Source organism: Drosophila eugracilis, unplaced genomic scaffold (assembly GCF_018153835.1).
Source record: "Drosophila eugracilis isolate 14026-0451.02 unplaced genomic scaffold, ASM1815383v1 contig_2154, whole genome shotgun sequence".
In the NCBI taxonomy this organism is placed as follows: Eukaryota; Metazoa; Arthropoda; class Insecta; order Diptera; family Drosophilidae; genus Drosophila; species Drosophila eugracilis.
In genome coordinates this window covers 6,029,037-6,052,842 of record NW_024573038.1, presented here as the reverse complement: position 1 = coordinate 6,052,842, position 23,806 = coordinate 6,029,037, and the positions used below count along the sequence as shown (strand labels likewise).

At 38.2% G+C, this 23,806-nt stretch overlaps 2 protein-coding genes across 3 annotated transcripts; one reads left to right on the top strand and one right to left on the bottom strand.

Annotated features, from left to right (window-relative positions):
• Nucleotides 1-208: 208 nt before the first annotated feature.
• LOC108114523 lies at nt 209-1,182 on the top strand. The gene is made up of 4 exons (XM_017225553.2): nt 209-466; nt 531-738; nt 808-901; nt 963-1,182. The coding sequence occupies exons 1-4, from the start codon at nt 280-282 to the stop codon at nt 1,125-1,127; spliced, it is 654 nt and encodes a 217-aa protein (XP_017081042.1). The 5' UTR covers nt 209-279; the 3' UTR covers nt 1,128-1,182.
• Nucleotides 1,148-23,772, bottom strand: LOC108114524 (SCY1-like protein 2). Of its 2 annotated transcripts, XM_017225554.2 has the most exons (19): nt 23,590-23,772; nt 23,227-23,352; nt 23,019-23,117; nt 20,863-21,018; nt 20,658-20,778; nt 20,460-20,555; nt 19,950-20,095; nt 19,342-19,472; nt 16,922-17,036; nt 16,424-16,569; nt 15,442-15,595; nt 14,890-15,066; nt 14,755-14,827; nt 14,122-14,258; nt 13,829-14,042; nt 10,755-11,008; nt 9,846-9,905; nt 6,867-7,046; nt 1,148-3,679 (listed from the first exon to the last, which is right to left on the bottom strand). In XM_017225554.2, exons 1-19 carry the CDS (start codon nt 23,770-23,772, stop codon nt 3,653-3,655), a joined length of 2,595 nt encoding a protein of 864 aa, XP_017081043.1. In that variant the 3' UTR covers nt 1,148-3,652. The 2 variants fall into 2 exon arrangements, with proteins under 2 accessions (XP_017081043.1, XP_017081044.1); XM_017225555.2 differs by lacking the exon at nt 9,846-9,905 and having other exon boundaries at nt 6,867-7,016.
• Between the last annotated feature and the right edge of the window lie 34 nt (nt 23,773-23,806).

Here is a 23,806-nt window from a genome sequence, read left to right as displayed (position 1 = left end):
TATCCAAATGAAAAACGTTAGGTGTGTTCAGTTCAATACAAAAAATTGTACAAGGCGCCATTGAATAAATGGCATTTAAAGATTATTACAAAAAGTGGGTTTCTTTTAAATATATGCTTTGGAATACTAATAAATACGATGTGAAATATTTATTTTTAATTTTGAAAATCACTGTATACAAAAAAATACCGCAACTTGTTCTTCAGGTAAAAATACTACGGCCACCCTAATATTTGTACAACAAAAACTCGCGCAATTTGCAAAACATAAACAAAGGTCATGGAGGAAAACCAATCAAAGCCGGAAACAAAGGCACCTGTGCCGAAAAACGCAGCTAAAAATGGAAAATTATCACGAGACTGCAAGCTGAAGGTTCAAAGGAGTTTAAACAGAATGGGCTACTCGCAAGCAATCCTGCTAGAAGCATCCAAATACAACAATCAAAACTACACAAATGAAGTATTTCGTAAGTCTAATAATTATAATAAGTAGAAAACTTGTTCACAATTTATAAATTATATCCTTTTTAGACTATGTAACCGACGCTATCGCCAAAGGCGAGGAAATGGTGAAAAATCGCGACTCTGTCAGCCTGAATAACATCACCCAGTGGCTGGAACTGATGAATAGTGCCCAACTTTCTGATTTTTGTGAATTCGAGGCAGCTGCTACTGTTAATTCCATAATCCAGAACGAGACAAAGCCTTCGCCAAAGGAGTTACATGGCATTGACTTGAAGTAAGAATAACTTTCATTCTATTAAAATTTCCAAACAATACTTATCCTTTTATTATTAACCCGTTTCAGCGAAGCTTATAAATTTGTTGAAAATGCTTTGATGGGCCAGCCGCAGAAGAAGCTAAGTGATACCACCAAGGCGTTTCTGTGCAGGGAAATCGAGGTGAGTAGAAAGCACCTCCCATCAAAAGATGATCCTAACTAAAAATCTGCTTAACAAATAGCTTCTTATAGCGGACGCCAACACGGACGAGTCAGATGATGTGGCCCGCAGCATGGGACAGTGTCTATGTAACCATCAGATCTTAGACTATATGGAACAGCCGAACAAATGCAGCTTAGATCCGCTTTTTCTGGATGAAAAGCCAACGCAGGGATTAGAAAGTTAATAAAAATTAAGGCATTTGTATCATTTCCACACATTTATTAAACATTTAAATTCAATTTTGTTTTGTTTTTATATACGTACATTGTCACATGCATTTTGCACTTTTCCATCTTATCAATCAACCATCGATCCCACTTTTATACATTAAAGTATTACTATGCCGAATGCCCCAACCGTTTTGTACGTATTAATATTCGATAATTACACTCATAATTAAGTACTTGACTATAAACAGTTTTAGCACATTTAAAATCTAGAATTCCTTTAGTTGTACACAATTACTTCAAGTAGTGTAAGTACGAGTATAAGAAAAAGTTTAAGGTTAAGGGTCTTTTGGCCTTGGATTCTCTCAATTGCATAACATTTATTGTGCATGATTGTTTTCAATAGTTGTTGGTTGCCAATTTGCATTGCATAGACTAGAGTATATAGAGATAGGTAGTTTAGTTCCTTTGGTTTTTGCTTCGATTAGCTTTGTTTTAAACTTTAAGAGGCATAAAAACAGTTGAGTGCTGCTTGACTCCCATAGCATCACAATAGAATCACAAGAGACAGAGTTGGCTTTTCATTTCAATTTCGTAATAGGTTCTAGGATGTCACACTTACAATAACATAACGTACATACGATCAGAGTTATACATACAAATTGTTCGAATACAAATATAATATACCCTTTAATATTAACCGTAGTTACTCTCATTTAAAACGATCTTCACACAATCAAATGCAATTCAATAATGTACATAATATAATTCTTAAATGTTCAGTCCAGTTTGAGCTTTTGGTTTTCCCCTTTTTCATTTATCATTTTTTTGCTTTTTGTTTTTTGTTTCTTTTTTTCGTTTTTTGGTTTTGTTTAGTTTGTGTGTCCTCTCACGTAAACATTAATTTAAAATTAAGTAAATCTAATTATGTATACGTACGATTAAACGCTAGTAAACCATAACGATATGCCTTGTCTAAGATCGCAAAACGTAACCAAATATTAAACGAAAAACTTCAGAATGAACAAAATGCAAAGCAAAGATTCAGGTGCATGGCAAGGATATGCTGGAGTTTTCAGGATTTATCTTCAAGGTGGCATTAAAACCAAATGCAGATCCAACGGATCGAACAAACACAACGACAACAAATGTAACATAAACTATATAAAGATATTACTTTTGGAAATTCGTATTTTTTATAGAATTAATGTCGGTTCAATTTTGATTGTCCCGTTCCCGTTCGTGTTTTATTCAGAGCATTATAGATCATATGTATGTGTATATAAAGTAGGTTTTAGCGTGTCCTAGGTAGAGTTCGTCTTGCTTCTTGCTTGTATACATATATAAATTCATATTTGGTTTTAGTTTTTTTTTTTCATTTCTACTCCTCTAAACATACCACAACAATGATAATCGCTTTAATTGCCGTTTTTGTTACTTTATGAATACATTTATGACGTCTTCACTATATAAATTTTCAAGAGTTTACAATATACCAGATACCACACACTAAAACGCATATATATAGCTGCCCAATTATACAAATTGACTATAAATTTTGAGATTTGAGATGTTTGCCTTCAGGAACATCGGCTGCAATAATGATTCTGGTTCTATTTTGGATCGGTAGTTAGTGGATCGGTGGACCTTGGTTTGGTTTCGTGTGTATTCACCTTAGTAGTAGTTTTGGGTGTGGTTTGCATAGATATTCCGGTTGAACAGAGTAGAGTGTATATATAATGGATTGAATGATGGGAAATATATATATAGATATATGTAATTCATCACTGTAAAGCGCAGGCGGGAACCCCTCGAGGTTCTTGGCTAAAAATAAACTTCTCTTTCATGGTTATTTATATTCATTATTTTTCGTTTTTTTTTTTTTTTTTGATTGCGTTTGCTGTAAAGCTCTGTGATAAGTTTGATTTTTATGGTGCTAGGTACGATGTAGGTACACGATTTCCTCTTATTTGATTGCATATTTGTATCCGAGATAGCGATATGGTTGATGTTGGCAAAATAAATCAATAATTCACAATGATATGAGTTTCTTATTTATGAATTAAATGAAAATATAATTTGCATGATTTCTATGACACATAGAGGTATATTTGACATGTATCTTGGCCTAGCGTAAAACATTCATAATAAATATATAATGTATTCAAGAATAGTTAGGGTTTCTATGAACTGATTGCATTCTGCATAGTGTATTTTGGTTTTAAGTTTTTTTTTTTTTGGATCGTGTATTTCATTGTGATTGCTGGATTGTGTTTGACACTTTTGTTGTTTGAATAAATTACAATTAATTTGTGATTATTATGTCGCATTGGTCACATCGAATTGGTTTGGCTAACAACATTTAGAGATTCGACTGAAATTACTTAGTTAAGCTTGCGGTTCGCTTTCGGGTAGACGTTTACAATGTTATATATTTTTATGTTTTATACCGCTAATATATATAAGTTGATTACTGGTGTTTCATAAATGGACCGAAATTGCATTGAAAAGTAATTGGATTCTTTTGAATGTATTTATCTGTTTAGTTACGTCCGGAGAATAGTTGATACTGTAATAGAGTTGTTGCAAGATAATTAGGCCATCAATCTGGTTGTTTCGGTATCAAACTTTTTTGTTTTATTTCAAAATACATATACTATGGTGGGTATTATCTAGCTACTGGGCAAATATGTTTGGGAACTGCTGAAGCTACTTGGCAACGAAGTATCTCGCACTCCGTTTACGGATATTACGTATATTTTTACGGGAATTACGATTATTACGGGAAAACACCAAAATATTTGGAGACAAGAAGAGAGAGAGAGAGAAAGGGTCACACACAATATATTGTTATTATAAAGATATATATATATTTATTATATGGATTAGCAAAAAAGGTGGGACAAACATCGGGATCGGTTGTCATGCATCGCTTCGATTTTCGGTTCGGGTTTTGGTTCCTATTTCTGGGTTATTCCGGTGTAGAGTTTCTGAGGGATCTGGTATATTGGGTTCAACTGGTTACGCAATGCAAACTACGAACATATATAGTATATATCTAGGGCCAACGACTTACTGCTATGGAGGTGTAAGATATGTGTCTTGTGTGTTGGATTACCACCGGATATGTGGGTGACTCTACAAAACTACTACTAAGGTACATTTGTGGATGAGTGTGGGTATAATCGGGAAGGAGTTTCCATCGGGAGTGACCTCTCACCTCCGGTTGACTTACGTTCAAGCCGAGCATTGCTTGTCTAGGTATCGCGGTAGCTACTCTTTACTCGATCTCATCAAAGTTAGTTTTAGTATATTCTTAAAGATTTGTCGCACAATCTACGCACTAAGCACTTGGAATGCGAGAACCTTTGAACTCTTAAGGCACATTTCGAAGTATAATGATAAGTAATCATAAGTACGGCAAAAAGCAAATAATAATTGAAAATGCATAAGCGGGGGGGTTGGGGTGTCAGTTTGGGGTTAATTAAAGGTCAAAAGCAACACTGATTGTGCAATAGCCAAGTATACATTTAACAGTTACAATAAATTCGCAATGACTTAATCGTAGTTTGAGTAAAATACAATACAAATGCATATAAACATCTGATAAGTCGGTTAACAGATTCATATAGTTCAGATCGATATATATGTATATATAGGTATGCAAGATAGCAGGTATAGCAGCCTTCTGAAGCCTTCAGTGTCAGTCAATCAATCAAGTTTACACATATATATATATTTAACAATATATCCATGATCAGCAGTTTAGTTCGATTCGTTAATCAGCTTGAGTTTTCACTTCGTCTTTTTCGGTATAACTCATTTTCAGTTGTTGTATTTCCAGAGTATATATATATATATATATATATTTATATATATATAGTGCAGTTCAGATGGGCAGAAAGTAAAATGGCAAGTCAAGTAGTACAGATACATTCATAATGCCATGACACTCAGTAAGAACACCACAAAAATATATTACAGCTGCGTGAAAATGCAGAAGGAACGGGAAAAACCAAAAATATTTGCAGGCGCATGCAATGGAACGGGTTTCTGTTTTTTTTAAATATTATTTCATCTTTTCTCTCTTAGAGTTTAAGCTTTAGAAAAAGCATCTCTTTCACCTATGATTCAGCATATATTTATCTTTGTATTCCTGTGAAACCTAAAGTTTAAGGGCTATCCTGTGAGAAATTTAAGTTATCATGCAATTTCATTTTACATTCATTACTTTTGGTTGGGAAAGTTGGAACTTTCTTAATTAGGAATATAGTATAGATTTAAGCTTTTCAAGAATTAAAATTTGAATAAATTTGAACTTTAAGATAAGCCGCAAACATTGGAAAAATATCTTCCAAAGGGATAAATCCTCAACAAGTCAATTTTAAAACCATGCACAAGGAATTTTGAAAAAACATTTTTAAATATTTATAAAAATTAAAAAAAAAAATAAAATAAAAACCAATATACCTCAATTACCCCAATTTCCATGAACTTAGGTGTGCTAGCTTAGAGTACTTTGCTAATGGTAACTATCCTAAAATATCGTTTAACTCCAAGTCGCACTAACTAACTCGTAAGAGCTGGAATAATGCCAGCTAATCCGACATAAATCCGGTGAATTAATGGTGCAGGTGCTTAGGCTAGACTAGCTGGTAATGTGGGCTTTAACAATAACAACACTATCGTGGGATTTACAAGCACGATTATCAGGACGACAAGGATAAAGGATACACGTTCCTCACATAAACACAGACACACACACACGTGTAGCGGTGGCCATAGTGTTGGTATGTGTGGATGGGAAATTCTAGGGATTCCTTAAATTTTGATTTTCCAATAACTAATTGAATTTGACGATTCACACAGTCGTTATATACTTTTTTTCTCTGAATTTTTGATTTGTTTGTTTTTTGTGGGCAGGGATTTAAAATCGATTGGAATGGCAACAACTAAGATAGTTAATAATATCAATCAATAATAAAGATAAACAGTAGTTAGTAGTATCCAATTTTGGGCTATGTGCTGGATAACTTTGTTACGATTTTCAGATATTTCTCAACATTAACACTTATGGTACATACAAATACAGGACTTGAATAAATTCCCAAAAAAGAAAATAAGACAACAGTTGTGTGTGTTTTCGATCTATTAGTATGCATATACATAAATATTTGATTGATAGTTCGTTTTCTGGTATTAGTTTAGTATCAAGTTTTTTAATGTAAGTATTACGTATGGCTAGGCTATAGTAGGTCTCACATAGGTACGATCATTCATTGATTTTGGCATATATATTTGATTTTGCTACATTTTACCCTCTGCCCCTCTTGCATAATATCATCTCCATTTGGTTTGATTTCGTTTACTATATATATATATATAGTTTTGATCTGATTGTTTTCGTTTACTCTGAGACTCTGAAATTAAAAGTTCCTTGGCGGATTGAGATTGAGATTCATGCTCCGCAGCTTGGCCTTGTAACGTACATTGTTGAGGCTCTGATTGAAATTTAGGCCATAATTATTTGGGCCGTAATTGTAGCCGGAATTGTAATTGCTGGTGCTGGCTGTACCGTATCTGCTGGAATCGGCGTTGGCCGTAGCCTCACCGATTTCGTTCAGATCGTATTATTGACTGAATGTGATATTGAGTGACGGACACTTTCGGACGTTGCTGTGGCTGTTTCGTGTGCCATTTACCCGCAACAGCGGCACCGGGCTAACCGTGCCAGATACGGAAGTTAATTGTCTTACCATGCCGGATCCCAATTGCTGCAATAGCCCCGATCCGGAGCCAAGTGGACCCGATGACAGGACGGTTGACTGGCGACGTGACCTTATCGATTGCATACTCGAAGATAGCAGGAATGGTACACTGCTCGAGGTGTTCGGCATGGAGCCACCCTGTTTTTGGGAGTACAATAAAGGAGATTTCTTTGGAAGATTAGTCGGGGCTTGTCAATGGTAATATCAATATATCATAGTTGGATGCTTTCAGGATCGTGACTATATATATATATAATCATTATTGGTTTCTGTGCTATGTACATGGGGTCTGCAATGTGGGGGAATGTGTGTTTTTTGGTTGTACCCAAGCCTTACCGACGGATAAGTATACATTGAGCTGATGGTGCAACAAACAAACAATCGAACAAACCAACCAACAAACAAACAATCGAACAAACCAACAAACAATGAAACAAAGCCAAACTGGAAATCAATCAATCAACGGACAGGAGAAGGTCGAATCAAAAAACATTGATACAAACGAATTGCAGAACACATGGAAAGTCAAACTGAATGAGAATATATATAGGATATATACGGATAGATAGGCATATGTATGTACATCATATGAGGCTGAATGCGTTTCGGGTATTTATGCATATATATATGTATATTCCAAATCAAATTTGGCCTCGCAGACATGAAAGGCAGAGGAGAGGCGGTTGGTGGTTGTGGGGGAAGGGGACGGGGCAAATGAAATCAAATTACATTAACATAAAATTTAATATCAGCATACTGCGTGTGTGCGTAAGTCTCTTTGTGTGTGTGTGTGTATATGTGTGCGTGTCTAGACCTTAAATAGTTGAGAGGCAGAAAAGTCAGGGAGTGAGTTGAAGAGACTGAAAGAGAAAATTAAATCGAAATCCGAAATTATGAAACGTGTACTCACGATCATGCTCCGTGCAAGCTGCGAATTTTTTATTTTTTGTTTTTATTTTTATACGTATATATTCGATTTTTGTTTCAATTATTTTTTGTTTTGTTCGTACATGAAATGAAGAACGGAAATATACACACATGAAATTTAAGGCAGTATTGTGTTTCGTGTTTTTTGTTGGCTCAATAAAGACAAAACTCGAGTTAACATCAAATCACAGCGCTGTCGTTCAAAAATTCAACAGCAAAAAAAATCACATAAAATCTGACTTTCCATTTGTACTTTTTAAACGTTCTTTTTTATCAGCCAAATACATATATATATATATAGAGAGATAGTGTAGATGTTCAGGTGTGTATGGTATTTGGTGTTTCATTAGTTTCTTTCTGATACGAACGCAACATGAACAAAGTTAAATGGAAACGAAATCAAATCAACACTGAGCACGATCAGGACATTTAATGAAGTATATAGTATAGTATAGTATAGTTACAGTTTATAGTAAAATAAACCTAAAATGTTGTTATATGTGTAGCATTTTATGCGGAATAATTACGATTTATTTGTTGGCTTACAAATGAAAATGTATAATTCTGAGTAGTAATCTCCCTTTGTTTTATAAAAAGTCACTTTTCATAACTTAAAAACTTGAATTATATGACTGATTTTAATTTTGTAAATAGCTTTAATATCTATAAATGAAAGATATATTCCTGGGTACAAGTCTGATTTAGACATTTTTCGTCAAAGCCCTAAAAGTATGCTACAATTTGTATACACATCCTTGAACCGCCGCATTTGATAGATTTTTCCTCCATCAATTCGATTACTTAGCTGAAAATTCTTCCATTTATCAAATTTACATCGTGGAACTTAATTTTTTCAATACTCTCCCCTACTGAAGACACTTTTGGTATACTTACAAATAATAAGAAGATACGTAGATAGGAAAAGATAATAACATGAACACCAAAGACAACAGAAATGGGACAGAGCTGACTGCTTTATATATACACCAGACTGGATTTTAGCATAGGCTTTTCTTTTTCCCAGAGAAAGAGAGAGAGAGAGAGAACGGAAGTACAGGCAGACAAAGTTCAAGAACAGGACTCTTGAAACTTGAAACTTGAAACTCAACGAAGAACCACACACAAAATAAAAATCATTTTCAGAACAAACAGAGATGAGTACATGTAGAGGAACAGTTAGCGGCAGCGCAGCAAATGCACAAAACATAACGGAAATGTAAACAAAAAAAAACATATATGAACATAAATATGAAATTAAAAATAGTTTTTTTTTTTAATATTCTTGCAACAGGTTTTCAATCCAAATAACAGCACAAGAACGAGTACGAGTACGAGTACGAGAACGAGAACGAGAGTTTTTAGGCAGCAAGTCAAATTCATATTCAAACGCAGTTGCAGTTGCAGTCTCATAAATACGATTACATATCGAAAAAGGCCAGCCAAAGAGACGGGTGCGAGCGAGCGGGCGAGCAATAGAAGCGAAAACGGAAACGCATCCATTTTTGGCTTCCGTTCGCCTGGCAATCGTTGTATTGTTCGAGTGATTTCGTGTATGGGTAAATAGGACAGAAATTGTAGCTTTGAAGTGCTTTTGGAGACGACAGCGATAACAATGAAACGACAGTTAACAACTTGGCAAGACAAAGTCCATTTCGATGTTGGCTTAAAGTGCTGCCGACAACTCGCACAAGAATTGCAAACGAATCCGTTCAGATAGACCTGGCCAAAGTTTGGGTGGCTTTTATACCCTTGAGAAGGCAATAATTTCTTAGTACTTAGAAATATATATATTATAAACTGATTATATAAAATTGTTTATAGAAGCTAACAGACAAGATATTTTAAAGTTCTAATAATTATTTGAAGTATTTAATGATCACAAATCGTTGGCTTTTACAAATTTCTTGACTTATTCTTAAAGATTCCTTTTAAAAGAAATCCTAAAATCTTTAAAGATTTTCCTTCCTTCAAGGGTACAATATCTTCGACTTGGTCGAAGCTCGCAGTGTTCACTGGGATTGCTTTGTTTTTTAGACTTACAACATAGACCGAAGTGGATGGCACCGATAGACTCGATCCAGAGCTACCGCGGGCACCGTACTATATATAAATTTGGAAGGAGAAATAAAATTCATGGCGATCGAAAGACCCCGGAAAACACCGTAGTTCATTTTGGCATTTTTAATTTGTTTAAGTTTTTATGTTAAGTGTAAAAGTTGATCGGTTTTGAGATCGGGGGAGATAAGATATATAAGAGAGTGTGTGTTAGAGCATCTGTGATATGTAAACTTCGCTGCGGTTGTTTCATTTGGAAAGGAAATGAGCTAATACATAATGGCATTCATAAACTGATCAGATCGGAAATGAAATTAGAACGGAACGGAAAAGAGTGAACTGAACCCAGAACGGAATGTTTCTTGTTTGGTTTTGTACGTAGTCATGTGGGCAATGTTCGCATTGAGAACTGAGAACGTAGAACTGAGAAACTTTGAACTGTAACTGTAACTGTAGACTGTAGTTAAAAACACGATAAACGCTATTCTAGGCGCTATATCTATATTTTGGCTATATATAATTATAGTAGTAGTAGTAGTAGTAGTATACAGAGTAGTTCGGCGGGTTAAACATGAGCACATGAGCTGCTGGAAAAGCCAAACCAAGGAAACAAAGAAGCGACAGGGCGCACTCAAATCAAAAATCTCAATAAAAATCAAATAATGGCAAGCCTTTTGTGGCCGTCGATGTGACCAATTCAATGGCAATAAGACAAAAAGTAAAATATATATATAAATAAAGGGCACATGGGCGGCACGTGGGGGAGAAACCACAACAAACAATGACGGCCACAAAATAAAAGCCAATAAAATAAAGACAAAAAGATAAATAAAATAATATACGAGTATATATTGAAACCGAAACCCTGTGCCGGGCCAGACACAAACAACTTACAGTTGGCGGTGACAAATTGATGGTGGAGCCACGCCGCTCTTGGGGCCCAATGCTTGAGTGGCGACGCGTCGGCAGCCCGCTGCCAGGAGTACCGCCCGGCGAGGAGGCGCACGATGGCGCTATCCGGATCTTCGGGGTCATCAGTGTGTTGTCCGAGAGCCGCCGGTTGGGGAACACGTTGCCCACGCGCAGGAAATTGCTGTCCGGCGACGAGGGCGAGCAGCCAAACCACCAGCCACCCAGCATGCCGGAGCCTGGGAAAAAGGACATTACACGGAGAACAAAATGTGTGAATGAGTTAATATTTTGGTTAATTTTCCTTTCAAATATAGACCTTTAATCTTTTCTACATATTCAAATTTGTCCAAAGAAGTTTAATTTACCATATTTTTCCTTTACTTATACCTACAAATATTTTTCCCAGTGTAGCTGTACATATGGGAATGCTGTTTTTCAACCAGATACCATTACGCTAAACACACCAGCATTGTGTTGTGAAGCTAATTAAGTCTAATAAAGGTCGCGGTCAGGGCCTAAAACACAGGCACGTAGCTTTTTCCGACGTCGGGACCGCAGTCAGTGCCAAAAACCGACAACCGACAAACCGAAAACCCGAAACCCAGCCAGCCAAGGATTCGCACGCCTGGGATTCTGTCACTGCCAAGGACATTCGCACATTTTGCGGTTGTGGCCGCTGCACCTGACTTGGCCTCTCAGACCCTCAACGCCCTCCTGCCAGTTCCATTCCAATTCAAAGGCAATTTATGCCAAAAGTTATTAACTTAAATTCATGGCAATTGTCAAGGCTGCGCCAGTCACTCTCGGCATTCACTTCTCAATTAACCTGAAATTCCACAAACAACCTTGACGGAAACTGTGAAGGGTTTTGATTTTAGTTCGTTTTTATTACATCATCTCTTGTGTTTGAATTAAGCTACCTTAGCAAAAATGCCAGTAAAAATGGGCCAAAAATTATAGAATCATGCCCAAAACCAAGCCAATAATGGTCCAAATATGGAATGCAATACCTCCCTGAACTCGTAATTAAAATCCCATTAAAGTTTCAATTTTACATAATAAGCAATTAATTAATATTTTATCCATTATTCCAAAAATTAGATGATTTTTGCAATTTTTGATACTATCACCCCTTATCGAACATCCGAAAACTGGGTATCTCAGAATTTCTCCTCAAAATGACAGTATTATGTCCCTAACTTACCCAATAAGCTTGCTGAACTCGCAATTCAAATAGCTTTCAAACTTAATAAGTAATAAGTAAATTTTCGTTCATTTTTCCAGAAATTTGATGATGTGGTTAATAACATTTCCCCCCTCGAATAGACTGTATTATTCCCATATTCCCATACAATAATGGTCCAAATATGGAACGCCATACCTCGTTGAGATTATTTTTTAATTCCTAGTCAAACTGCGTTCACAGTTTAAAATGTCAAATTTTTAACATTTTCTGACAAACAAAGATGATATTAACCCTTCTTAAAAATGCGAAATTTGGTTAGTCCCGATTTTTTCCCAAAAATAGTAGTAATGTGCCCATAACCAAGCCAATAATGGTCCAAATATAGGGTGCCATACCGCGTTAAGCTTCTAATTCAACTAACATTCAAACCTATAACAAATCGAATTTTGAATTTTTTTTAATTTGTCAATGGGGTGGTAAGGGGGGTACCCTTATAAAAAATCGAAAATTGGCCAAAATTCATTTTTCTCAAAATCAGAAAAGGAATGATGAGGGTACTTAGATTTAGACGTTAGCTGCACAAACTTGTCGGTAGTTTCTCTATGCGACTCTTTTTTACTAAATAGTAGCTATAAAACTGGTGAAAATACTTAAACTTTCGTCAAAAAAAGTAATCATGATTTTTCGCATAGAAAACTCAGAATACTGGCTAGATTGATGCGAAAAATTGTCGTATGGAATGTGATACCCTGTTATACTTGTAATTTATTTCCCCTCAAACTGGCTAAAAATATTTCTTTATAACATTTTCAAAGTCATTTTTTTTTCCAAAAATTTAATATCAAACACATCAAGAACTTTTTTACTTTCAGACTCTGATCTTGATTTGGTTGGCTTTTTGGCCCTGTGTTTGAATGCCTGAAAATGGCCTGGCGTGGCCTTGCGTTTGTTTGTGACTTTTAAGTGGCAATATGCAGCAGTTGCAGACAGGTGGTAAGGTGGAAATTAACAAGTGGGTCGGTGAGTGGGTTCAAGGTGACTCTGTGGCAAATTGTCGGTGGGCAGTAGCACAGTGGGTCGAGCCAAACTGAGCTGAACCTGAAATGCCTCGTGTCTGCGGGCGATTAGGGCCATCATAATAAATCATCATTACGGCGAAAGTTCATTAAGCAGCAGTGCAGCTAGCAGCCAGCCAGCCAGTGTTTCCATGGCCGATAATACCAGGCTCCGGGCAGTGCTTTTGATTTTCATGTTCGTAATTATAAAATTATCATAGCCAGGATAATACAATTAAATGCCCGGGCACAATGGCCCCGTCCCGATATCGAAAGGAGCCGAGCTGATTAGTGGGCATGGCAAACCGAGCCACTGTCACGTTCGATGAATATCAAATTGAAATCACAACGAAAGTTCCAATTATACATGCCCACAGGCAACCACTCAACCGACAAGCCAAGTGGGCAGATGGAGTCTCATAAATACAGATTCAGTATAGATTTCTTAACAAGCAAAACGCCAAATTTCTTAGTCCCAGCATTTGGTTTACTTTTCATTCAGTCATGCATTAGTCATGAGGTAATACGAAGGTATGGCTTAATTATTCTGTCCAGAGGTAGGTAGGTGTGCATAATTTATTATAAATTGAACAAATATCACAAAGATTTCTGTTTAATTTCTATATCGAAAAGGTGATGTTATGCATTTTTGATGTAAAAATTTATTCCAATCAGTAATCATTTTAAATTCTAAGTCTACCTACATTTGCCTAAATATTAAAACACACTTTCCCCCATATGTTTGTGGATATTATTCTTAGCGACTTATTATCCATTCAGGAAGTCTTTCTATACAAATCGAAGGATTCACTCACCGCCAGAATTTTTGCGGGCCATGTCCTCGGCACTGGATGTCTTGCGTTGATCTATTCGCAAGTTGGGAATATTGAAGGGCGGCGCATTCATGTTGTCCGTCGAGAATTGATGGCGCAGGGTGCGGTGACGTTCCGGCGAGGCCATCGACAGATTGTCCAGCTTCAACTTGTTCCTCTGCTGGCGATCGATGGCCTCTAGCATTTGCTGCAGCACCTGATAAAAAAAAAAGAAAAATAAAAACGGCAGCAGTTGGGCAAGTTTCATCCTGAAATAACCACCCAGGGACACTCACCTCCAGCAGGTAGCAATATTGCTCGAAATTGAGTGCCGGATTGACGGTGTGCGGAATGAGCAGGGGCAGAACATTGGTGGCCATCGTCTCCACAGTCAGGCCATAAGTTTTGTCCACAAACAGTTTGTGATAGATACCTGGGGAATTTTAAATTAAGATTGTCATATTACTTACTACTATTTTATGTTTTTTTATGATCAACAAGTAACTACAAGTCAGCTTTGGGACATTTTTAATCAATCTAATGGGAACTTATCAGTTTCCCTTCCAGCTTTTAATCACAGCTAAAGTTTTCTAATGAATATATAAATCAAACTAAATGCAACAACAATCAAATCCCAGTAGTTTATAGAATAAATCAAGCTATCTGTTAGCAATTAAGCTTCACCAATTTTGTGGCAAACTAAATCAAATTGTCAGCTAGTACAGAATTCTCTTAAAAGTAAACCTCTGTGGGCATTTTGTATTTATCCATGTTAGCATGCAGATAAATCGGTGTAAATCTGCATTGTTTGAAATGGGCCAAGGGGAAAATTGTGTTCCATGCACTTTAATTAGTTTTCGATAATAGCCTGGAAAAACAATGGAACTGGAAGTGTGTGAAATTGCCGTAGGCTGTGTGGCTCAACTTACGCACAGTACGCATGATGATATCAGGATCGGGTATGCGAATGTTAGCCAGCAATGGCAAAACCTCATCCATTACCTATCATAGAAATGTGATATATGTGTGAAGTAGATAGCGGGAATGGTAACTAGATTACTCACCTGAGCCCGTTCCATGCGGTCCATGACGCGTTCAATGCACATGAGTACATTCTGTACTATCTTCGGGTCGGTTATGTTCTTCTCGAATACCATTTTCACCTTGGGCAAGACCATCCGGCGAATGGAGAGCTCATCGATGCTATCAAACACATTGGCCACAGCCACAACGGCAGCGCTCTAAGTTCGGAATATAATTATAGGGTTAAGTTACAGGGTGGTCTACAGTCATATTAGTCATTAATAAATAATAATCTTAAGTTTGAATCTTCAATTTAAACCGTATTTTCCTGTGTCCTTAAAATGTTTGTTAGTATTTATTAAATTTGAATTTCCTTTACCCCACTCTAAGGACTTGAAATTGCGGAAAGAAAATGCAAATTCAGTTTCCCGGCACTTTTTGTGCTCCCAGTCAGTCGAGTCAGTCTGAGTCGCAGTTAATTAAGAAATTGCTGCTGTAATTACACAATCAGCTCCGTCAACGTCAACCCATTTCCATTACCATTGGTTGTCCCGGCTTCTGGTCTGATTTGCATAGCCGAGAGGAGCACTCACCTGCACTTGTATCGTGGAGCCATCGAAGGAGTAGAACAACATTGGCATTATGTCTGTGGTAACGTCCTCGGGCTTCGTCTTCTCAATAATCAAATGCAAATTCTCAAGTATCGTAACGCTGGCCTGAATGGATTTCGGTGTATTGTAGATGATTCTGGGATATATCACATAGATTTGATTAGTAAAGAACTTAGGCAGAAGAAATTACTAAAAATAAATGCGCGTGAAAAGTTCCAAGGACTAAGTTTCGATTTCTTTTTTGAGGTATTTTTCTTTTTTGGCCTGGTGTCAATAAGCGTCTTACAAGTGGCCACAAAGTTTGTCGCCAAGTTTTTGGGCCAAAGTAGTGAACTCTCTCTATCTCTCTTGCTGTCGCTTCGTAGACGTAGTGGTGCGGGCTTTTGTGTGTGTTTTACTAATTTATGCACGGCTCACTGCCAAAGGTGAGCACTCCTGGGGGCTCCCAGGTCCTGGGAAAGTTTGCCAGTCGAGCTCTATAAATTACAATACGAACTGTCGCCTGTCGCAGTCGGCGCAATAAAACGTCATGAAAATTGAATAACATAAAAAAAAGTGTCGCGAAAGTTTTTCAATTGTTCAGAGAAACACAAAAGTTCGGATCGGTAGACAAGAACAGAAGGGATTCTGGCTGAACAATGACACGATAGAGAAACTTTTGAAACCGGAATGTCCTCAGTGATATTCATATTATTGAATAGAAATAGCTTCTCAATTATGGTTTATTTAAGCTCCGCCTTCCATTTGCTTGACTTTGAAAACTATAAATTATGTAAAGTTTGTTTATATTTATACTGCTGGCTATAGCCTTTAATCTCACCTACTTAATTATAGTTAAAATCTCTTTAATTACATTTTTTAAAGCCACTTTTAGTTCTAACAAGAGCTGCTTTTTCATTGGTGGCTAGCAACCTGGACAACCATTTTCCTCGTTAGCCAATAGGCTATAAATAAGACCACTTACTTCATGGTGGCCGACATGAGGTTGTCGTACTCCGTGAGCGTGGCTTCCTGGACAAAGAGCATTACTGGCTGCAGGACAGCGGCCAGGACCTCGTTATTGTTGATCTCCGACTTGAGCATGGGCCAGATGTTCTGCCACCAGAGTTTCTAAATAAAAAAAAGAAGGAAAAGGTTCACGAATGCGGGGAAGTCATTAACCAGTCTATGTCATTTCAATTGCCAATGCTAAGCCGTCATTAAGCGGCATCAGACAATGGCCAAAACGAAAATAAAGACAAACTCCTTCCGCTTTTCCCCAACCGAAAACAAAAGGACAGTGGCAACATTTTTGCAAATGACATAAAACGGCTCGTAATTCACAAATTGTTTGGCCGTAAAGCGCACAACTTGGCGCCGTTAATGATTAATGTGCTGTCAGTTCGTTGGCCCAAAAATGTTGTCCAACAGGCTGCATCCGTTTCCGGTGGCAGGGCTAGAGAGAGGAGTGGATGCCACTTACACGTGGTATCAACGGCATGGCCTCGATCAAGGTGGTCTTGTAGAACTGGGACTTCTGTTGCGTGTCCTTCATGTTGACCACGTCCAGGAATTTGAGAGCGTTTATTGGCGTATCGCTGTGAAACGAGAAATATGACAACATTAAGTCGATGGCAACGAATTAAATTACCTTATTTGCACGCTTTTTATAAAAATGTCGGAGTATAAATGTGTAAATAAAAAATGTTTTGTAATCGCTTTAAGTGCTTAATTGCATGAATTTTTTGTGTTATTCGTTTAAACGATTGTACCTGGGATTAGTTGGTAAATGGCATCAATTAAACATTAAGCTGGCAGTGCAAGTGCGAGGGCGAATAAAATGAAATGCCATCAAATGGAAATGGCCACAGGGAAAAACCCGCAAAAATTAGCCAAAGGCAATATTTATCTCTGTGCCATTGAAATTAAAATATTAAGTCCCCCTCTCAGTCCGCAGAGGGACAGACAGGCGCCGAAACTTTCTAAAATGGAATTCTAAATACATTTCATTGTTATGTAAATTAAATTGTTGAAATTTAATTGCCAAAAAGTGTTTACTTTCGACCCGCATCATTTCATTCCCCATTTTGAGTGATTTTCTGAGTGCGGCTTCCTGGTTATCTCGCAAAAAACAGATGGATTCTATGAAATTTACCACAAATGGCAAATAAATTTCAGCTATGCCTCACTGTTTTTAGTTTCGCTCGGTTAAGCAATGAAATCGAATCACATTGCGTATACGCCTCCGTTGTCTAGTCTTGACTTAATCATGGCAATCGACCAAGCGGAAAAATCTTATTTCAAAATCTTCTACTTGAGCTTAAATTGGAGGAAAGTTAGCTTGCCACTGATTGCCAGGATACTCAAGCCATTTGCATACGCTGCTAAAAACGCGGAAAATGTTGACAACATTTAAATTAACTTCAAAGTGCTGCCACCAACCAACCTGGCAGACTCACTGACTGACTCACTGACTGACTAACTGACTAACTGACTGGCTGACTACAAAAAGGAGGCAAAAGGAGAGGCATGGTGAAGAGGCTGAGATTGTGATGAAGGCGGTGCTTTTCCAGCAGCAGAGGCAGCAGGCTGTTGCTTTCACTGTTGCTGCTGACAGCGCGTTTAGGAGCGTAGGCGGTAGCAGGAGGTATATGGGTTGAGTTTCAGGGGTTATTAATATTTAAACAATATAATTTTACGTGAAAATAAAGACACAAATTAAGAGAATAATATCGAAAATAAATATCCTTTAAAATGTATTTGAAAAACTAAGAAATATTAAAGAAATGGGAAACTGAAAAGCATTTTAGCTTTCATTAGATAAGAGGAAGATATATTTTCCTGATCCTTGAAGGCAGTATTATAACCTTAAACGTCTCAATCTCGAAACCCAGATCCGAATAAGCAATCAGCTCTAAGTAAATGAATAAACAAGAACTGCTTTGACCTGTCCCGTGATTACTCCATGAAATTGCACTTATGAAAAGCCAATTTGAATTCAATTCGCAGGGCAATAGCAGCAGCATTACCACACAATTGCCAACGTTTTGCGCTGCTTTACATTCAATTCACCTATGGGGCATATATAACCCGGAGACAGCCAGCGGTATTCCCTAGCTGAGCACTGATGTACTTCATGCTTGGTTTGTGCCTTGCAGCCACTTCAGTCGCCACTTCTCCGTTGCCATTGCCATTGCCATCGCCATTGCCATCTCCATCGTCTTTGGCTTTGTTTGTCTAAACGCGGCACGTCGCCTTCCCCTTTTTCAGATCTCGACGGGAGGCAGCCCAACAGCTGCTGTCGTCATAAATCCCAGAGTCAGCCAGCCTGGGTTGTGGAAGCAATGCCACTCCAGCTCAACTACCGTACCACAATCAGCTGAAAAGCACTGAGATCTTACACTGGGAAAGTAACTACTGAGATGTCATTTTCAGACAGAAATCTAGAGCATTCTCTGGTTTAGTAAACAGAAGCTTTAATGTAAAAAGAGAACTGAAAGTTAACCCATTTCTCTCAGTGCCTAGCTACCATTCGCTTTGCATTGTGTATGTCTTTCAGGTCTGATTACCGCTTTCATTTGGCAAACAGACGTAATTAAAGTGTGCGTGTGTCGGTTGTGGAAAGGTGGCAGGACGGATGGTTGACTGAGGGGCAAAAAAAAAAGAAAAAAAAATGAAACCTTCAATTGAATTTCAGCTACAGGTACAAATTGGCTTAGAGATTGCGTGTCGTCGGGGTTAGTACGGGTATGAGTATGTGTAGGTGAGTGTTCCCAACAGGTGTCAATTTCATTTGAAACTCAAACAGAAACTTTGAGAGTAACTGCGCAAATTGCCACAGTTTGTTAAGCTTCCTGTTGCTTTCGTCGTCTTAGCTGGAAGTTAATTAATTTGGCCACTCACATGAAGTACTTGATGAGCTGCAGCAGTTGGGCGGTGGGTCTGGCCGTTGCATCTCGACTGGCCATACGCGAAGTGGCCTCCTGCAGGGCAATTGGCAGCCTGGGCATCAACTTGTGGACCAGATCATCCAGCTGGAAAGGGGGTAAATAAGATGATGGGTTTGAGGGGTTTGAGTTTTATGCCAGAAACTCTCTCTCAGTCCATAAGCATAAACGAAACAAACTTTGCCACAACATTAGAAACCACTTGGGGACTTTTGGGAAGGCAACTTCGAAACGTCCAATGCCCAGGACAGGACGAAAAGTTTTAATGACAAGCGCCCGCGGGATATCTGCTACTGCTGCTGCTCCAGCTCCTGCAGCTTTTCCTGCTCCGTCACCTGTCCGCACAAGTGGCAAAATAATTAGAGTTTCAAGTGGACTTTTTGATTACATTTGCATTTGACAAAGCTGCGAATCTAATTACAGCTCGCAAACAAGCCCATCCAAGCGTTTTGCTTCGGCTCAAAACTTTTCATCCATCCAATTGGCACTTGTCGTCGTAAAACCTCCTCCCCCTCTCTCTCAAGTCCATCCTGGCAATTCAGAAATTAGAAATTGTTTACCCACCGTTTCCATTTGCTTGGCATAGTTGGAGGTGGAGTTGCCGGCCTGTATCAGTGGCCTTCCGTTGTTAAAGACCGCACAGATCACCATTCCCAGCGAGAACATGTCGCTGAGCAGGCTGCACTTGGACGTTGACTGAGTTTCGGGAGCTAAGCGAGGTTAATGGAAAGATAATAAAGTGATACGAGTTAATTAGGGAATTAGTTTGTGATTTAGAAGGTGTCTTATACTATCTTTGTTTTCTCTTAATTTTGACTTACAAATAACCCTAAAATATTCCTAAATTTGAATTAACTTAATTAATATCCTTAAACCCTTGTTAATACCATTATCACTGTAATCTGCCAGCCACCTCTTAAACCTAAGAATATTCCAATTAAATACGCCTCTTCATGATGATATATCATTTATTTTGACATCAAGAAGTCCCAAAATAGATGATGTTCATTCATGTTCTTGACTTTTTCAGAAGTAGTAAGTGGCTTAGGACATGACCAATCTGTATTTACTCACCCATAAAGTCGAGATTCGGCTGGGCCATTTTGGACACTCGGTTGCTCCATGGCGGGCACGGAATGGAGCTGTTCAAATCGTTCTCGTTCATTCGCTCTGCAATCCAAATATGTGAATATGAATACAAATTGCTGATCCGGCCACCAATCCATTTCAATTTTTTGAGGCACCTAAACCTAAGAACACACACAAACTCACCCACATATTCCATGCCGGCCAGCTTCCAGATACCGCGCTTGGTTATTAGTATAGAAGATGGACACACATTGCGATGAATTACGTGACCGGAATAGTGCAGATACGCCAGTGCCTCGGTCAGCTGGATAAGGGAACGAAAGCAAAGCGTTTGAGGTCATGCTATACCCGCTGTCCTGAAAACAGCCACCTGCCAGGTGCCACTCACCTGGAGAAAGCCGTACTTCAGCTCCATGTCCAAGAAATTGTATTCCTTGGCATGGGCCGGTCGCTGTGGCACAGTACTCGCCGCCGCCTGTGCCTGGGCAGCTGCTGCTCCACCCGCCGCCGGCGTGACATTGGTTGTTTCGTAGGTCTTCGACTCCTAAACAGTGAACGAAATTTTTGTTAGTTTTCTATTTAAGCCCATTGATTTAAGTAACTCGAAATTTATCTTATTAACTGACTTATTAAGTATATAGTAGGCATATTCCATCACCTGTTTTTAGATACTTTTTCGATTGATTCTTAGCCTACAAATCTAAAGCTAAAAAAAACCTTTTTAAAATTTTGCCTGTGTACTGTTGCGGACAGGTAATAAAGAGTTAGGGCCTAATCCCGCACTGAGCTGGCCGGATGGCCTTAAATTTGTTTCACTTTCACCCTCGGCTACTTGGACTTTCACCAAGCTACTTTCAGCTCATGGCTTTAAAATTCCCATTCAGAGCATTGCATTTGATGATAAGCCATTCAAATCTCTCGTGTTTCTGCTGTTTGTTCGACCCTGGCTTTTTGTTTTTCCCCATGGCTTTTCCTTTACCAATTTTTCGTTTGTTTTCTGTATGTGTGTGAACGCTTTGAGTTTTACCTTTTTGCAATTTTCAATGTAATTTAACTCGAATCGACTTTCATGGAAACTAAAAACTATTCAGCAGGTTTCGGTTCTTTCCGGTTATTGTTGAGCTGTTTATATGGGTATAAGGGCTGCTGCTGTTGTTGTTGTTGCTTTGTTCTGCGTAGTCTTAAACAGAAGTCCTACAGTGCGTTTCGATACTGTAAAGGGTTCTTATAGATTCCCAAAGAAAGTGATTTTCTTTTTAGCGCTTAAAAGTATGCTATACATTTGTATCCCTTTAGCAGACTTGCAAATTTTAACATTTTAATAGATAAACCATTAAGAGAGTCTAATAATAAGACCTCCAAGTTCATAATAAATGGAAAGAAGTAAAATTGAGTATAAATTTAACTTACTTAAATCCCCATCTACCTTTCCTGACCAACCCTAAAACGTTCCTTCCTTTAACTCGATTTCGTGAGTTCATCGTTGAAGTTTTAGTTTAGATCCCCAAATTAATTTGAGTTGAGCAACTAATATAATCCAATATCTTGGCTAAAACCACCTTTAAGTTGCGACACGCACTGTGTGTGTGTGTGTGTGAGTATCAATTTCCTACCTCTGCGTACCAACTGAAGCTCTTTATTGACTCAATCTTGGCAGCGTAAACTTTCCCACACACACACACACACATACAGATCTAGAATCACACACCAATACATACACGTTCACAATCACACACAGACACAGACACATACACTGTGTAATTCGATTTAGTTGTGTGCGTGAAAGCAAACTGGCGTTTGTGTTTCTGTCATGCATACCCATCAGTTGCCAGTTTCCACTGGCCAGCAGCCAGCCGACAGCAGCCAGGAGCTAAGAGCCACGCCCACTGCCCCACCCACTCGCAATTGTGCTCCAAAGTCAAACTATGCACTTGGCTGGCCTGCAAAAACTTTAACAAAACACAGCAACAGCACCATCCACTGCAGCAGCAACACCAAAAACAGAGCCACAATCAACCGAACAGTCTAAACATTGTTCCACTCTACCTGTGAAATGGTAGATGAACCAGCAAAGGGACGGTCATTTGCACCGTAAAAAATAATATTTAGGGTTATGATTAATAGTTAGAAAATAATTTTAAAATGTCTCCCGCTATAAATTCTAATGTAAAGCGGATTATAATATGTTTTCTACCACAAATAACCTAAAAATAAAGTTTAAAAACACATTTTAGAAATCTATAAAACCATAAACGACATTAAAGTTAGAATAACTTTAACAAAACTTGTTAATAAACTATAAAATATACATTAGTATATATAAATATTAATTTAATAAAAATTCCCGAAACATTTTTCTCCGTGTTTTATCTTTGAAAAGCGTAAAAAGGCAGAAAAAAGGCCGTAACCAATATAGGACTGAAAGGCAACCAAGCGACAACACAAATTGCATGTCCATGTCGCTGTCAGCAACTCAAACTACCAACTAGCAACTGGCAACAGGCAACTGCTAAAATGGCAACTAAAACTGTGGCCAAAACTCACGTGAAAGGCCAGGACATTCGAGAGGCTGGCGAAGATGGGCTCAGAGGCGAAGGCCAACGTATCCGCACTTTCCTCGACCGTGTGATAGATTTGTAGTATCTGCGGGGGCAAACGGAAAAAGAACAAAGAACCCAAAAAGGGAGGGAAAACATGAGAGGGTTCTCATGGAAAAGTAATTATCGATTGGAGGACACCGCGGCACACTCACCCGCGGATGACGGAAGCGCTCCAGTGTCTTAACCGAACTCTTTAGCAGCTCCGTTATGGTCTCCTTGCGTCGCGGCTTGTGCAGCTTCTCGGCAATTTTCTTCTCGAATATAAACACCGAACATTCCTGCGAAACGGAGATGCAATTACGTTAAGAAAAGAGTTGAACGAAGAAAGCTTATTACATTGCTGCGAGGGAATCGTTCTTAAATGTTAATCAAAAATGATTTAAAAGTAAGAAAAGGTTTTTCATATTCTTTACTCTATTAAAAATTGAAGTTAAAAAGAAGATTTTATATACAGAAACTTAACATATAAAATATTTAAATTAAATTTAAAAAAAATTGTGTTCGTCCTTACTCACCTTGTTGTCGCTCTTGCGGTAGGCATCATGAATGCGCCATACCAATTCTGGGCCGGCACAGGCCACAGGCTTGCCGATTTCGAAGTACTGCGTAATGGGATTGCCATCGGCAACGCTTTGAGTGGCTGTGGATGCGGCCACATTGGTGCTCTTGAATTTGGCAAACATTGTGCCGGCGGGCATACCATCGATTAGCTTTGAGAAGACATTCGAGAAG

Excerpts from the sequence above, each read along its gene's own strand:
- LOC108114523 (XM_017225553.2), top strand. The coding sequence starts at position 280 with ATGGAGGAAAACCAATCAAAGCCGGAAACAAAGGCACCTGTGCCGAAA. Across the intron at positions 467-530 it reads CTACACAAATGAAGTATTTC|ACTATGTAACCGACGCTATC; the intron begins GTAAGTCTAATA and ends TATCCTTTTTAG. Across the intron at positions 902-962 it reads TTCTGTGCAGGGAAATCGAG|CTTCTTATAGCGGACGCCAA; the intron begins GTGAGTAGAAAG and ends CTTAACAAATAG.
- LOC108114524 (XM_017225554.2), bottom strand. The coding sequence starts at position 23,772 with ATGCCCGCCGGCACAATGTTTGCCAAATTCAAGAGCACCAATGTGGCC. Across the intron at positions 20,556-20,657 it reads GGCCGGCATGGAATATGTGG|AGCGAATGAACGAGAACGAT; the intron begins GTGAGTTTGTGT and ends TTTGGATTGCAG. Across the intron at positions 14,828-14,889 it reads ACCGCATGGAACGGGCTCAG|GTAATGGATGAGGTTTTGCC; the intron begins GTGAGTAATCTA and ends TTTCTATGATAG.